A 16,666-nucleotide genomic window follows, 5' to 3' on the forward strand; every position below is an offset into this window, starting at 1 on the left:
AATTCATAGTGTCCTTCTACAAAGACACCATTATTTCTTTATATGAGACAACATTTTAGAGTACTATGCAATACATTTTAATTGCAAATCACTGCAACTTATCTTGAAAGTAATGGATATATATTTCTAGTTTAAAAACATCAATAGTTCTACTACAACAACTAGATCATGAGAGCACATATCAAATGCAGCAAAGTTAATTCTACATGACTGTTTTCAGTCTTCAACTAATGGATCTTCATTACACTCCCTTATGACTTCCCAGGGCTTGCAAATGAGTGAATCAAATTATTTTATTGAATATGACTAAATTATTTCAGTTCACAGTACAGAAATGTATTTGCAAATTATAGAGATGTGTTTGCATATATTTGGATATCCTTAGTTACCCAAATTATTACAGAACTAGATAGATGAAATACACAGAGCTAAAAGGCAAACATTAAACTAATATAAGTAAAATAGTTTCAAAATCTGGTTTTGTAGTACAACAATATCTACAAAATTCCTGCTGTAAACAGACATTTCATATAACCTGATACTACAAAAGCCAAAAATAATTCAATGGAATGGTCTACAAGAAATTTCATAAATACATCTATGAACCAACCATACCTTCAGGGTGTTCAACCTCCACAGAAAATGTCATGCTGCGTTTTTTCAGTTACATGAATATACTCCACTTTTCCTCCAAGGTATTTGTATCGAGCAAAGGATAACATCCTTTCCACTTCACCAAATTACACCAATGTCTTTGTGTACACAATTTCATTCAATAGTTACACCCTCCAAGCTCTACTACCATCTCTGGTCTAAAAATAAAATGTACCAGAAGTATTCTATATGTTTTCATCTGGTGTAAAAGTGATGCACGAAGAAAATGTGTCAGAAAATATTGTGTGTATGGGGATGTTAATTTGAGTAAGCATTGATAAAACATTGTTAAACTACTAAAAGTAGTCAACTTCAGTCCTAAACACAAAACATTCTACTTGCTTTCTAAAACCACTGAAAGAGCAAAACCTGCCTTTTAGCAGTAACTAAATATGCTGTAAGAACATTCAGATTTATTCCAACAGTAATACATGCCCCACATAATTGTTTATGAACAAATTACATTGTGGTATTTGTAGAAATACAAAAACATCCAGGGGTGTATACATATATGCACAAATATAAAATATACAGTCAAAACATTAAAATATGTTTTTTCTGTCTTAAAAAGATAGAAGCAAACAACAGTTCAATGGGAACAAGTCCTCTTCAAAAAAAAAAGCCAGATGTTGCTTTAAGAAATTGTCTTGTTTGATTGTAATGCAAATCACAGTATTTTTCTATCTTTAAAAATAGATTTTGTGGCCCAGGAATAAATACCATTATACATTTTCATAGTAAGGGCTACCCTCCTAGTATGCTTGGACATATATTTCCATGTAGAAGCTCTTATTAATACAAACAGAATTACACAGATCTGTCTACATGAGCAATTTTGACATACTTTAACACATTAACATAAGAAGGCCTTTCAAAGTGTGCTGAAATAAAGAAGAATGAACTGAAACACTATTCATAGAATCATGAAAGAGTTACGGTTGGCAGGGATCTTAAACATCATCTAGTTCCAATGCCCCTGTTCACTGCTGGCAGTGCACCTTCCACTAGACCATGTTACAGAGCCCCATCCAGCCTAGTCTTGAACACCTCCAGGGATGGGAAGTTCACAGTCTCTGGGCAACTTGTTCCAGTGCCTCACCCCATCTTATAGTACGGAATTTCTTCCTAATATCTAATTTAAACCTAGTTTTCTCCTGCTTAAGGCTATTACCTCTTTTCCTCTCATATGTCCTTATAAAAAGTCCCTTCTCACCAGCATTCACGCAGACCCCTTTAGGGACTGGAAGGCTTTTATGTAAGAGATTCATTGTTTTTATAATATGCACAACTACCAGTTCCTTGAACCACAAATTTTTCTAATATTACAACAAAGTAATATCCCTCACAAGTCAGTATCCATTGTGGAAGAAGTTCTTGAAACTGAATAAACACTATCTTCACAACATATTTTTATCTTGGTCTCTTGTCTACAAAGCCCTGCACCATTTCTTGATTGCATTTATGCCACTGGTACTACCAGACAAGACAAAGTTCCTGAAACATTTCTCAGAGCAATTTTAAAAAGTATCAATATCCTCAGAAGTTTTTAAATGGCAGCAATATGCTTTGAAACAACATACATGAGGGGGATTATATTGACAGTAAATATTAAGTTCTAGTGCCTGGGGAGGAATATGTAATGGGAATATTTGCTGCATTTGCTCATATTATTCTCAGCCTAAAACAGCTGTACTGCAGCATTCCCAATGCTCCAGCTGCATTTTGCCTCAAGATGGATCATTTGAACATGACAGACTCCCAAAATTGTTTTTCTAGATCATCTTTTATCCGATGGATATAAAGAGACATTCAAAATCTTAATAGTTTTTTCTTGACTGCAAAAGACAAGTTATTAGACTGCATGCCTGTTTTTTGTCAGATGTCCTACTGAAAAGGCCTGAGTTCTTAATTTAAATATACAAATAAAACAAAATCTTTTCCAAGGGAAACTTGAAGCTACTTTGAAGGTTTCTAAAGCTCCCATCTCTTTCTCTAATCAATAAATGTTTGAAAAAATCACAGACATAAAATGATGATTAAGCTGAATTTCTGGTCCTCTTTACATCAATTACTTGAAGACAGAAAATGACACAAATTAACAGAATTCTGTTAGTATTCTAGAACAGGAGCACAAATAAAATTACTTAAATTTTATCCCATACAAGTACCTGGGAGTGGAATCTTACCTTGATCAAATGGTTTACCCGGACTCCATGTACGAAAATAATCATCCTGGAGGGGAAGAAACAACCTAAATTTAGTAAAATATAAGGAATCCATGAAAAGCTCACAGTATCATAAAAGACAGAAGAAGCATACCAACCTCTACTTCCTAGAAAAGGCAAGCAGCAAAATAAAATAAAAAAAGGAGAGAAGAAGATTTCAGTTATCATAATGGGACAAATTACTTATACAGAATAAAACAGTGTAATTCAGAGGCCATTTGCATCACTCATAGTAAAAATACTATTCAAAAATATTACTTAATAGCATTTTAAATAGAAAATGTCTTACAGTACTCACACAGCTAATGTTTCTAGCATTGTTTTTAAAATGTTACAGTAGTTTTCCTGCACTTTAAATTCAAAGGTATTGAAAAACTTAACTACATTTTCAATGCATCGTTTTTCAAAAGTAAACCTTCAAAGTCATCATCAATAAAATACAGCTATTTTAAACAAAATGTGAATTTTAGAAAATCATTTTCTATGTAGTTTTAACTGCATCAGTAAGATCTTTCATTTAATCAGTCTAATTAGCTCTTTTTTCTACAAATCATCTTTATAAACATAAAATATCTTCCTTATTAAGTCATCAGCTGTATTAGGCTTTAATCTGAAGAAGGAAAAACTTAATTAAATGAATTGCTTTCAAGATTATGAGAAATTTAATAACAAATTACAAATTCATAGCCAAGACAATAGATTTATCTGCACATCTCAGATAACAGGTGTCACAGAAAAATGGCTGAAATTGTTTATTATTATGTTTTAATCCAACTAACTATTCTCTAGAACAAAATATTTAAAGGACTGTACCAAACACATTAAAGTCTGCATATATTAAACTTAACAAAACGCAGTGGGTGTACTGTCAAACCCAGCAGTTCCATCCCACTTGCTAAAAAGATCACTGTAAAAAAAAAACAATTTATACAAATTTTAACTACTGAGAAAATGTAAATCTCATACAGTTGTCAAAGCCACATAGTCAGAAGTTTAAAATGATCAAGCATCAAATAAGTCTTTGCAAATACAGAACACTCATTGAGTTTTGACCCCAAAAGAAAAAAAAAAAAAAGTGGCTGCAGCCTAAACCGTATTTATTAGTAAAAATGTTGTTATGAAAATTTGTGCTTTGAAAGAGAAAGACAGAAATGAGCAGAATCTGGAAGAACAAAATAGTACTGTATTTCTGTACCAATACTTAACCATTCCTTTACTCTGGCGCTGCACAGATTAACAATCTACAAATCAGTATATGTGATTTGCCTTTTTAATTACTATATTTTTAAAGTAATAAAATACAAACAGGCATATAATTTTTTAAACACATAAGAAGTAAGCAGAATTACAATTATGATGGTATTTTTCAAATATTCCTCCTAATAGTCACTGTGATGTTATTCCTACAGTAGTGTTCTGAACAGGTCTGTACCAGCTGTAAGGCAATGCTGTTCCAGGAGTCACACCACAGTGGCAAAACTTAAAATTATTGAAAAAGCATCAAAGTGGTAGATTCTGTGTCTACTAAATCAACAGTGTTCATTCACAATGAGCCCATGCAAAAAATTGGGTTGTTATTATTAAAATGGTGAAGAATTAGAGTATCTAGAACATTCAGCTATTAGAACAAAAGAGAAGTCATCCTGAGTGTAACAAATATCCCTCTAAGGCAAAGCATTTTGTTTAAGTAAGAATGTATAAGTGGGGCTTGTATATATTACATGTTCTCAAGTTGGCCTGAAACCATCCAGAAGATAAATCAATTCTTGTTCATCTCTATACTGCAGACAACTTCACAGATCCCAAATATAATAATATCCCTCAGGCATTGCTAGAAGCCTTGCTGACTGACTTCTGTCTACAAAGCAAATGCCTACCTTTCTTGTTACCCTTCTGTGAATCTTTTCCAAGTCTGCTTTCTTGGCAACTACAACTGTGCACAGCATTCAAGACGAAGCAGCATTATGGATCTATACACAACACAACACTATTTTGTTCTGTGTTCTTCTCCCCAATATGCCTATCCCACTGTTGTCTTCCTAGCTTGCGTCTATGGTTTTAGTATGATTTGAATGGTTTGCATGGAATTTTCTATTATAAATCCAAAATATAAATATCCATAGACCATATGTATCTATACTGATTTTCCTAAGGAATTAATTTTTCCAGTCAGCTGGAACTTAAATAAAATCCACAATCAGTTATGTTAAACAAAACGCCTATGTGTCTCTAAAAAAACAATTAAAATTGTTTTGATTTGTCAGATTTGTCAAATTGTCAGATTAAGTAAAGAAAATGCTTCAATAAATTATACTTCACTATTTTACAAATATTCCTGAAGCTGTTTAACCTTCTGCATCAGAGCCTGGCTTCCTCTTACATTCAGACCTTTCCTGATTTTCAGTCAGTAAGTTTGATTATAATAATGTTCAATATCCTCTGCAGAATAATCAAGATCATTATATAAAGTACAAAGCCTCATTTTCATAATTTTAATGTGAGAACAGAATGAAGGAATACACAGTTTACAGTGAAGGCTGGGTAGCATCACAGAATCTCTAGGTAAAGTATCCTATAGCAATCTAGAAATGCAAAAGTCAGTGTCTCAGGATCTCAGGACAGAGCCTAAGTCTTCTGAATTTCTTCAGGAGTTTCCTGGCCTTTGTCCTGAGCATGTTAAAGGGCAAGTTGTAAAAGTAGGCAGAATAAAGTCACAGCTTTGTAACAGTAACCATACCACTTTTTCAACATTTTCCAGCTAACGATTTTTATATATTTTAAACAGAAAATTCATCCTTACTGCTCTACTTGAAACTATGTGAAATGTCAGGATTTCTTTCAAGTGTCTCTTTGAAAGACACAAAGCACTTCTAATAGCCATGGATGATGGATTTCAATGAGTTTAACATCCATGCCTTAAAATTATGCATGTTTAAGCATTATGCTCATTCAGGGTCATAGTGATGAAGTGCTTCTAAGAACTTAAGTTCATGCTACAGTTATATATGCAACTTGAGACTAATAATTTTATTTTTTTTCCTGAAAAGGTCTTACTATTAAAAAAACCTATAAAATCTGACAACCTTACAAAAAGAACCAAAACAGCAGCTTAATGAGAAAAGATATTTAAAAATAGGAAAAAAATATTCTGCCTTGAACATTTTTATTGCTTCTTTTTGGACTTCAATATTCTTCTACATGCATTCTCTTATTGTTAAAAATGAGTTATTACTTAAGTTTTTTTAAAATACACATTTAAGCATGGTAAGAGAGAAAAAAGTTCAATGGAAAAAACAAACAAAAAACCTAACCCATACATGGCAATGTTATGCAGCAGTTTTCATCTTTCAATAGACATAGAACCTATGATCCTATAATTTTTCTTTCCTCTGTAGCACATTTGTTACATTATTTAACAAATCTCTCCTCTGCAACATTTCCTGTAGATGCTGCCATCACTTGAACAGAAATCTATATTCTAAAGAACACAGTAATACACGGTTGATAAGTGACTCAGAGAACAGCAGGTGTCCATGGGCAAGGAAGAAAGTTTCTTCACAAATATTTTCAGACCAAGGTTGACCTAAAAAATTTAATAAAGAAAACTCAGCCCTTGTTTTGTACTCAACATTTTAGCTTTAGTATGGCCTACACAATAAAAGCTAATATATTAAAATAAAAGCTTATTTGTAACAGAGAATCCACTAAAATTGAAGCATTTTTCTGAACTTATCTTTATATTTTATTAAAATACAATTTTACTGGTGCAGCACAGGGATATTGTTATTTATGTTACTTACAATCTACCAATTCTAGAAGAAGTCTGTGCAATGTCAGGCTTCATTTATAATAATTTTTCAAGAAACAATACTTCTATCAGTTACCAAAGCAGGAAAGATGTGATTTCCTGAACACTATTCAACAGCAAACTTAATTCTACCCATACAAAATTCCACTCAGATTTTATATGACTTACCATAATGCAAAAAATACATTTTACCACTGGCCTTCTTATTCCTACAGAGGGGTTGGTTTGTTTTTAACAAGAAGAGTTACATACTTCAATATGTAGAGGGACGTGGAATTGCATTTGACAATTTTAGATGCAAAAGTTTTTTCTGGCTGCACATGCTCCCTAAAAACTTAAAATCTACAGTATTAGATTCAGATTTTTTTTTCCTCACTGCCATTAGCTGTTTTCTTTTTGAGTATTTCACTCTTTTTAATTTCAAGGAGTTCTTAATGGGCTTTCCATTCCAATTCTTCTATCTGCATCTCAAGTACACACATCTGCTTCTCATCTGACATGAAAGCTCTTTACCTCTTTTTTAGGCTAGGTCTTTGCTATTTGGTAGCTGTGCTATTTTCAGACTCCACTTCAAGCCAACTCAGTTCAGCCAACTGTCCCACATCACAGCTCTACCCTTGCCTCAAGCTCACTTCTGCAGCAAACTTGAGCTCCCCAAGAATCTCCCCCTCACATCTCTGTACCACCCCAATAGCAGAGGAATTGACTCATCTGCCCCAAACCTCCCCAGTGACTGTAACAGATATTTGCATCCTAAGTCTCACTGAAAGAGCTGGGGTAGGGTTGCCATCTGATACCTCTGCACCAACGTCTTTCCAGAGCCAGAAAAAAAAGCACAAAACATGTGTGGCAATTTTTTTCTGCTTGTATTTTGCTTCAGAGCCTTCGGTCTAATGTCAGTGAGATTGTCATTATCCTACAAAGCTTTAAATTGCTGTTCACATGGAGAACTATTACAGGAATAAAAGGATGAGACAACAACAAAGCTGCCATCATATGGGAAATCCACCAGTCCTAAATACTGTAGTTTCCTTAAATAAATGAGGGCCACAGACAGCATACATAGAGTAACTAAGATACACACATCTAATGAGAGTACTACCCCAAAACATAAACCATAACTGAGGAACCATAAGCTGCACCAGGAAAATACATTATGCTTATGTATGGGAAAATTCCTCAACCTGAAACCTGAGGCAGTCTGGAATTCTCATCCAGGATGCAGACATGCTGTTCAGCAGTATGTGGATACTCACTTGCCTATCAGATGCTGGTTTTCATCTCTGCTGAAGTGCACAGACATCTGATCTATCATAAGCCATGTGAGCACTCTGTTGTACAAATGTGGAGTGTCAGTTTAGCCCATTAAATGCAGGATAGTGCACACATGAGAATAAGGCAGATACTACACTCCCCAGAACTCTATTTACTATCACAGCATCTCAAGTATCTCAGAACATCTGTGAAGGCAAGAAGCCACAATGGACCTTGTGCTCCTTAGCACTTTTTTTTACTAAATGTCCCAGATGCATGCAATAGGTTGCTTGATCTGTCAGACCTTATGTGATGTCATATAGCTACAGGTCTGCAGGGAACAAAACTAGTTCCAGGAGGGCAGGGACTGGTGTATCTAGCACATTTTTTGGCTCAGTACTTTCTTCTCAACAGGATCTCCCTTTTCTCACCAGCTGAAATACCTGTTTTGCTTCCCATAAAGCCAAATTTAAGAACTGCACAGAGCAGGAAGAATTCTTGTGTGAATCAGTTTCCGGAAAAAAAAAATCCCATTTATTACACTTAGGAAATTAAAGATATCAACTCCAGAAGATATTTACAGGCTAGCAAAGTAGAGACTTCTGCCAGCTTTGACTGCAAATTAAGTCCCACATTAGAAACATAATTAGTTTAGCCAAAACCACCAGGAGTTCAGTGCTCAAAGTACTCAGATACAGACAAAGGCAGTGGCCCTTCGCATCAGTACTTCTGAGAATCAAGGAGTCAAGATAACTATCAGTTTAGTAACTCAAAGAACCAACAAGAGAAAAACTCCAAAAAAAATGAACCACCCCAGAGGTAATGTAAGCATTGTTCCTCTGGCAGACAAAGACATAATCACCTGCAGGCGAGACAGAGCCTTTCTGCAAAACCCCTTTCCTGCTTGTCTGGCAGGCACAAGCAGGGTGCAGCACTGGCAGGTGAAAGGACACTGCTTTGCTGTTCAGTGCCAGCCTGCAGGGAGCCTGATGTCAGCTTCCTGCCCAGCTCCAGCTCCTGGGCTGTGCCACCCCTGAGGCCAGTATTCACAGGGCTGGCAAAGCACAATTAGAATCAATAGCTGCTTCCAGTGACTCTGGCACTCAGCTCCCCACATCTAATGTTTATCCCGCTCCCTTCCTTTGCCTTCTGTTTCTAGTACCATTGATGAAGCTGGGCTGGGAGCCACCACTTTTCAGCCCTCTCCATTGCATAGCTCCCATTCAGTAAGATTTCTGTGGATGCTGTCTTTTTGGTACTAGCAGCATTACTAACAGCAAGTTTGAATAGCACAGTATTTGAAATCACTTGTCAAGAAATACCAAATGCTCACTAAAGCATGTATTCAGAAATATGGAGAAAATACTAAAAAACATTTTGAAAAGGAAGGAATTGATATCAAAGCACAAACACTATAAGCTTCTAAATCCCAGCTTCTAAATTTTACACTATGTTTTAAAATTTAAAACATAATTTCTTTTAAAGTGTGTCTCATATTTCTCATCATGAATAAAAGAAATAATGAACCATCTTTTCACTACAAATACAAAAAGTTCTGTTCATGCTCCTCCTATTATGCTTTCAAGATTCAACTTGTGAAGAAGGACCTTCATATGCCCGCTCAGGCATTTTATACACCTGTTACTGTTCCATTTCCTCAGATGCCACTTCACTAATGTACCAGCCCAAGGCAACAAGGGCAAAAATTACTCCCAATCCTCTGCATACAGTTCCATAGACAGCCAAAAGCAAGACAGAAAACAGCAACAGACTATACAGGGAGCTCAGATCACATATGTGGGGTTGGAGGTACGTTAAAAAAAAATACCTTGGTATGTTGAAAGAGAATGGCAATATGATTGTGAGGCTATGGTTTGTATCTATAAAAAATGGTGAACTGTATAAAAGAGATCTCTTGAAACTGGAAGAATCAGCTAACATCTTAAAAGATAAAAGCTAAGAAAGAAATACTCAGTGCAGAGACCCACCAATGACCAGCCAGAGAGCCTTGTACAATGACGTAACAGTTTTGTGCACAAGGAGACAATGGGGGGGTGTGAGCACCTTCTGTATCAAATGCTGCACTATTCCACAAATGACAGGAGCTCAAATGTAATTTGTCTTTTCAAACTCTTCTCTCTCCCTCCACCAGGCTGTTTTTTTTTTTTTTTTTTTATATATAATACAGCAATAAAAACTTATATTTAGGACAGAAGTCTTGTAAGATGTGAAGGACACACGGAGGGCATAACAGTAACAGCCTAGGTTTTAAAGGTCTGCTCAATGTCTTAAGAAAGGATTTGAAAAAGCCTTGACTCTTACACAGTTTTTGGAAAACATTTTTTCAACCATATCTGACCACAGCAAGAGGGGGAAAAAAGTGCTACTCATCAATTTTCATTCAGGAAGGTGAGAATCTATGTCTTTTTAACATGTCGGGGATAAAAACATGGAATCAGTTACAAAACAGATACTAAACTTTTGATGACATTGCTTTTGTTTGCTTGTTTGTTTTTCAGCCTAGAGAAAATTAATTACAAAGACAGTCATGAGATATACCATATCATGCCAATTGCATGGACAGAATTTTGGTGTATTTTTCCCAGCAGAGGAGAAAACAATGTCTCTCATGCTAAGGCTCAGGACAATGTTCTAGTCTACCCCTCATTGCCATGGAAACAAAGAACACCCTAGTGTGAAAATAGTCCAAAATTGAAGAAATTAAGGAATTCAAAATATTACGAAAGAGGAATTATAGTGTTATTGTCATTACAAAGCAAGTAAGAACAGATGTGTCAACAGAAAATGGGATGGAGGGAAAACCACATGTATACAACATGTTTGCAACTTAATAGAGGGAAGAAGTTAAAAATACTGGTCTCAGTTCAAGAGTGCTACACAGATATAAAGGAAATAACTGGTATCTACAATTAAGGAATTTAAATAAGATGTCATGCAGTTTAACGTCAATAAGAGAACAAGTATACACACAAGGAAAATAAGGATGGTGAGAAAAAGAGAACTATATTCTAAGTAACTCAGTTATCCCTTTTGATTGGTAGGATACAAAGAAATTCCCACACTTCTTGCCAACATTAGAAAATTACAAACTTAGCAAATTGAAGAACAAGACAGAAGAAGCACATACAGATTTCAGGGTGATAAGTGATTTAGTACAGTAATGGTATTTTACAGTGATTTGGGAAAATACATATTTCAGCATGCAACATACTTTTGAATTTGGCTTAATAATGAGATACATTTGGAAAAGATCAGATGTCTCACCGAAAAAAAATAGATACCCTGAAGATTAAAGGGATTTCACTGGCATATCTTAGTCTGTCTGTTTAAACAAAACCAAGTCAGGGTTCTTTTCTTAGAAAAATATTTGCAAGCCAAATGTCCTATGTGCTTACAAAGAAATTTAGGCTTTACTAGCCTAAATTCCTGTAGTTGGGAAGTACGTATCTCCTTAAGAATGTACTTCACAACTACAACTTCTTTTCAAAAACATGCCAGTCTTTGTAGGAAGAAATTACAAGATTTGTGTTCCTTCCACCTATATTAAAAGTCAAATTTAAGTCTAAAATTACAGTATTGCTATATTACTTACCTATTCTGAACTTCCTCTAATCAGATACTTCCTTCCAAAAAAAGCTCTGTTTATATTAGTGGAGATTAATACAATACTACAATATTTCTCAGATAAATCAAGAGAGGCTGCTGTCTCAAGAAGCTTTCTAATGTTCCAATTTCTCAAACACTAGTTCTAGCACGTTCATGATTAAGTGTTTTTCCCTCATCCCTTATGAAACACCTGTCTTGTGACATTTTTATTATTGTATCTGCAAATACTAAATAGCAAAAATGTTGACAACACTGCACATTCCAATTATTTCCGCCCTTGACAAAAGCTATGCTAAGTTAAAGCAAGAGAGTTGCAACAGTTTCAAGTAAAATGCATGATGGTGATACCAGGTGGATAAACAAGACAAGAAGTTAAGGCTGAATCCTACTGACAGCGAAGTTTAGGAATGTCAAATAAAAGTAAATTAATTTTAAAGAAATTACATATATTTTGTTTCCTAATCCCAGCCACTGTTATGCAGCCTGTGTTATGTGAATTAAAGTTCTTTCTATATCTTAACCATGTGTGGTGAAAAACATGTAAGAAACTCCCCCATGAAGTAAAAACTACCTAGGATGTTCTGTATCTTAATTCATTAGAATGTATTAAAAATCAGATAAGAAAATCAGGATATGTTACAGAGAAACATGAGTCAAAGCACCCTACTTACTTTGATCTACAGAAACCATAAAATAGCTGAGAAACAGTGGCCTTCCTCTGTCCTTCAAACTGCAGCTGTAGGCTTACTAACTGCAGGGCAGCAGCAGCAGAATGGGTTAGACTGGTTCAGCTTCCCCTACTAATACTCCTGGATACAGCAAGAAATCTGTGTATGTGACATTTGCTTTGCCCTCCTGATACTTCATTTTTCAGAGAAGCTGATCTACCCTAGTTTTAGTCCAAATGTTTGGGAATAGTTCTAAAGAAGTTTCTCTAATTCAGCTCCTACAGTGCTCTTCTCTTAGGCATGTAAATGTACCAGGTATCATCTCCTTATTTACACACAGCTCAGCAAGCGAGGAAAAGAAAAAGTGTTTCCCTTTCTCCTAAATATATATAGAAATACTACCCTTAACATCATCCTTAACATCTTTATTGAGCAGAGGTGGCAATATGTACAAAACCACACCATGGTACCATGTGTTTTCTATGACTTTTTAATCACTAAATGCTATCTGTCAAATCTGCTGCATCAGAATAGTCTTCCTCAGGGAAATCACAACCATTTTCCTCCAAAACAGTCGTCTTCCATTGGTTTTAAAGAAAATAAAATCATTATTCATTTTTGTTAAGAGCAAAGATTTGCTTCATTCTCATCATGAACAACAGCAACTGTTCCAAAAAAGAAAAATTCAATAGGCAGGGCTCCATAAGACAATATTATTTCTCAGACCCTAAAGCACTAACTTTTACTGATGAAGCCTGAAGAATAAATAAAAGCATTCAAAAGATCAGTAAAAGAATCTACAGGATTTTAAGCACAAATGGAAGTTTAGCAATACTGGCACTACTCTTTTAATTAATTGACACAGAATAATAAACAAGTATATCATCAAGTGCTGAATTTCTTGAAGGAATTATTCTCACATGCAATCTAAATTTATCTCAAAATAATTGACCCATTTCTTGTAGATCTTAGTGATGCATTACTCTGAAATATGTTTTCATATGCACTATATTATGAAGTTCCTACTTTACATGAAAACCTCCAGTCAACTTCAGCATGTGGTGCTGCAAGATGGCCTGCGATGCATCCCTTATTGAAGAGCAAAGCAAGGATCAAGAAGCAGCCCATTCTGAACTGGTTTCCAGTGCACTGGTGTAAGATCCTCTGATAGCAGACATCCTCAACATGAAACAGGACAGAACAAAGCTCTACGGTAAGAGATGTCAGCAAAGACCAAGCACAAGTAAAGAAAGTCTCATTACCTGTGTTGGGAAGTGATGAAGGAAGAACTACCCTAAATTTAAGACTAGAAACCTTTGAAAGAAAGAAGTCTATTGGCTGGTATCCCTGCTGCAGCAGCATCTTACAATGTGCCCTAATGGACTCTATCGTAGTCTCCAAATTTCATTAACTAATCACATACTCTTTACTCTTAGTCTCTATCTTTTGAGTTTTTACTTAAAATTTTTCACTGTTTTTTTTTTTTTTTTAACTTTTATTTAAAAGTTACAATTTGCTTACAGTCCATAGGGCTTCTCCAGATCTCAAGAACATCAGCAGAAATATTTTCAGACAAGGTAAATGTTTGAATGCTAACTCTCTTGCACTGATTTGACTAAAGGACTAGTTTACACACATCAAAATTAAAAAGCTGTGTTTATCACAACGTTTGGATCTTAACTGCAAACTGCCAATTCTAAATAACTGTGCACTATTACAATAAAATACCATGACCAAGACAAATTATTATTTAACAGTCAAAGAAATTATATCATGCTACTTCCACAATCTTACTGCACCCCTAGCATCATCCTCCTTTCCCACCTACAAGAACATTCTGTTATCTCAATCCCTCAAGTCTTATGTCAGGTTATTATGGACTTTAATCTCAAACCTAGCAGATGCAGACCTTACCAGGATAAGTGACAAAGGATAATTCCACTGGCTGCAAGAAACCCTGCTGATGCTTCAGTACATGACACACTGAGTCCATGCTGGACTTACAAAGGAGCTGTGTATTAGAAAGGACTATGTTGTCAGAAGCATTTTTACCTCTGAGGGACTTAACACTAAAGACTTGACTATTTTACTTGGGCTAAATTTTTAGCAGCTGCAATTGCAACTGACACAACTCTGCACACATGCACATGCACACACACCCCCTGAAAAGGAAGATGAGCCTTTTTGGTATCCAATTAGGAAATTACTTTCTGCATTCTTGAGTTTTCCCTGTGCTTCAAAAACAGTGAGAGTCTTCAATTTGCTTTAAAATAGAATTTTATTGCTGAGCACTAAAAATCTGCTGAATCCTGCCCCAGAATGATTACTTTCAATGTTGCCAAATGTTAATCATTTGTACAACGTACTGTGCAATTTATTTTGGGATCTTTCCAAATAGAAGGCAATTTGTGAACTTCAGCCTCTTCCTAATCTTTCTTTTACTCTTAGTTTCTGAGTTAAGCACTGATGTTCTTGCTCTATACTAAGGATGACAAAACACAGAACTCTCTATTCCTTCTCACAAAAAGCTATCGTCTTTTTTGTTCAGAAATTTTCTGTAGTTCTTTAATGAGATTTATCTTTGTTAAAAGTCTAAACTGAGCTAAAATGATAGAACAAAAAATTAAATGTTCTTTTTATAGTACCTCTAAATCCCAGTCTACATTCCTGTAAGAACCTCCATAGCCTTATGCTGTCAAAAAAAATCCAGTGAAAATCATCTCACCTCATTTTCCATTTTACTATATCAAGTTTCTAAACCTAGATTTCAGGAACATTTCCCCACAGACTTGACCCAAAATCCATATAAACCCATTAAGGCTTTTCTAAATATTTTTCTCATCTTGGGACCAGGCTTCACCATTATTTTAATCATTATAAGAATAAAAAAAAAAAAAAAAAAAAAAAAAAAAAAAAAAAAAAAGTCTCACACTTAAAGTATGCAGAAAAAGAGACTTTGACATACAAGTAATTACAACTATTTTCTGAGCATATCCAGCCTGCCTGTTGTTGAATCTTTCATACTGTCCTAAACTCAAACACAAAAAATAATTACTGATCTTTTAGTAGCTTGAAGATGGTAGAATGACTTGCCACTTCTTTTTGTATAACCTAGAGGATCTGTATTCAGAGTTTACTTCATGAGGAAATACCAAGTAGCATAACCTGCCTTATTCAAAGACCAACATTAAGCAATACTTCTCTCACTAATTATACACCTTCTCTTCTTTCCATATTACAAAGATGTCACTAAAGAAATTATTTTCTAAACACAGTTTAATAAATATGGCATATCAAATTCAGCAAGGCATAATATGTGTCTGCCAGTAGATTCTCTGCCCAAGTAAAGCTTGGCACAGAGGAGACTGATCTGGTAAAAAATAGCTGAGACCTCCCATTCCAAATAGGGAAATGAGATTACAAAGAAAACATCATGGATAACTACTCTGTTAATTTAATTCCAGGTTGACTTTGGAAGAAGCACACTATATAAGTGGAAGGAGAATCAGACTTTCTGTCTTTATGTCCTCTTGGGCTGACATTTCCTTGAAATGTTGATGTTAATATTTGATTCCAACTTGTGTAAAGAGCACAGGTTTTGCAGCTATCAAGCAGACTGAAAGAGTACAGCAACTAAAACTAGAAGCACTTTGGTAGTAAAAACAGCTATAGAGAGTGACAACTCAGTGCAGCAGACACCATGCTAATGAAATTTAGAAAATCCTGATCTGTTATAAAACTAATCTCTAAAATACTGCACGTATCATTGCCTTTCCCTGCCATGTAAGTTCTGCAATAAGAAAGTTACATACCAAGAGCAGGGATCAAATCCTTAGTGCCCTTACTGTGTGTTTACCTAACAAACTCTGCATGCCAAGTTGTCTTAGTTACGGTGACAAACAAGCAGCAGCAGAATGTCATGGCTGTCTATGTGCTAGTTACAAAAAATAAAGCAACATACCAAATCTTTGCAGTGAATTCAACAATAACAAGAAGTGCAGCTAACATTTAAGACTAGATGCCAACTCCCTTTTTCAGTCTATGGAAATGTTCAGTAATAACAGACTTTATATATGAACTGAAATCATAGCTGAAGACTATTTTTCATTATTTCTAATGGCCTAGATGTACCACCTTCCTTCTGCTGAAAAGAAAAACAATGGCCTGAAAGGGCACTTGAGTACATTAACATTTCAGTTAATTTCTTCTCAGTGCTACTTTGAAGACAGATTGAGTTCCCATCCTCAACTAGTCATATTTTGCCAGGATCAGGTGTAGTTCGCTTTGGTGATAGAATAAAAAAAAAAGCAAAATGTTTTCCAGGTCAACAGATATGACCACCTGCATTGAAACAACAACCTTACCCATTAAGTATTTGAGAGAACCTGTCTGCTTTGGACTTTGAGGTCGGATCTGAATCTTTATGCCAA

At 35.2% G+C, this 16,666-nt stretch overlaps 1 protein-coding gene across 2 annotated transcripts in view; it reads right to left on the minus strand.

Moving 5' to 3' along the window:
• The window catches only part of SPOCK3 (SPARC (osteonectin), cwcv and kazal like domains proteoglycan 3), a 163,745-nt gene that overhangs the window by 100,638 nt on the left and 46,441 nt on the right, over window positions 1–16,666 (minus strand). For both annotated transcript variants that reach the window (XM_053976232.1, XM_053976233.1), the window contains exon 3: window positions 2,841–2,886. In XM_053976232.1, coding sequence (XP_053832207.1) covers window positions 2,841–2,886 — 46 coding nt within the window. The remainder of the gene's footprint in view (window positions 1–2,840; window positions 2,887–16,666) is intronic.

This window comes from Vidua macroura, chromosome 4 (genome assembly GCF_024509145.1).
Source record: "Vidua macroura isolate BioBank_ID:100142 chromosome 4, ASM2450914v1, whole genome shotgun sequence".
Lineage (NCBI taxonomy): Eukaryota > Metazoa > Chordata > Aves > Passeriformes > Viduidae > Vidua > Vidua macroura.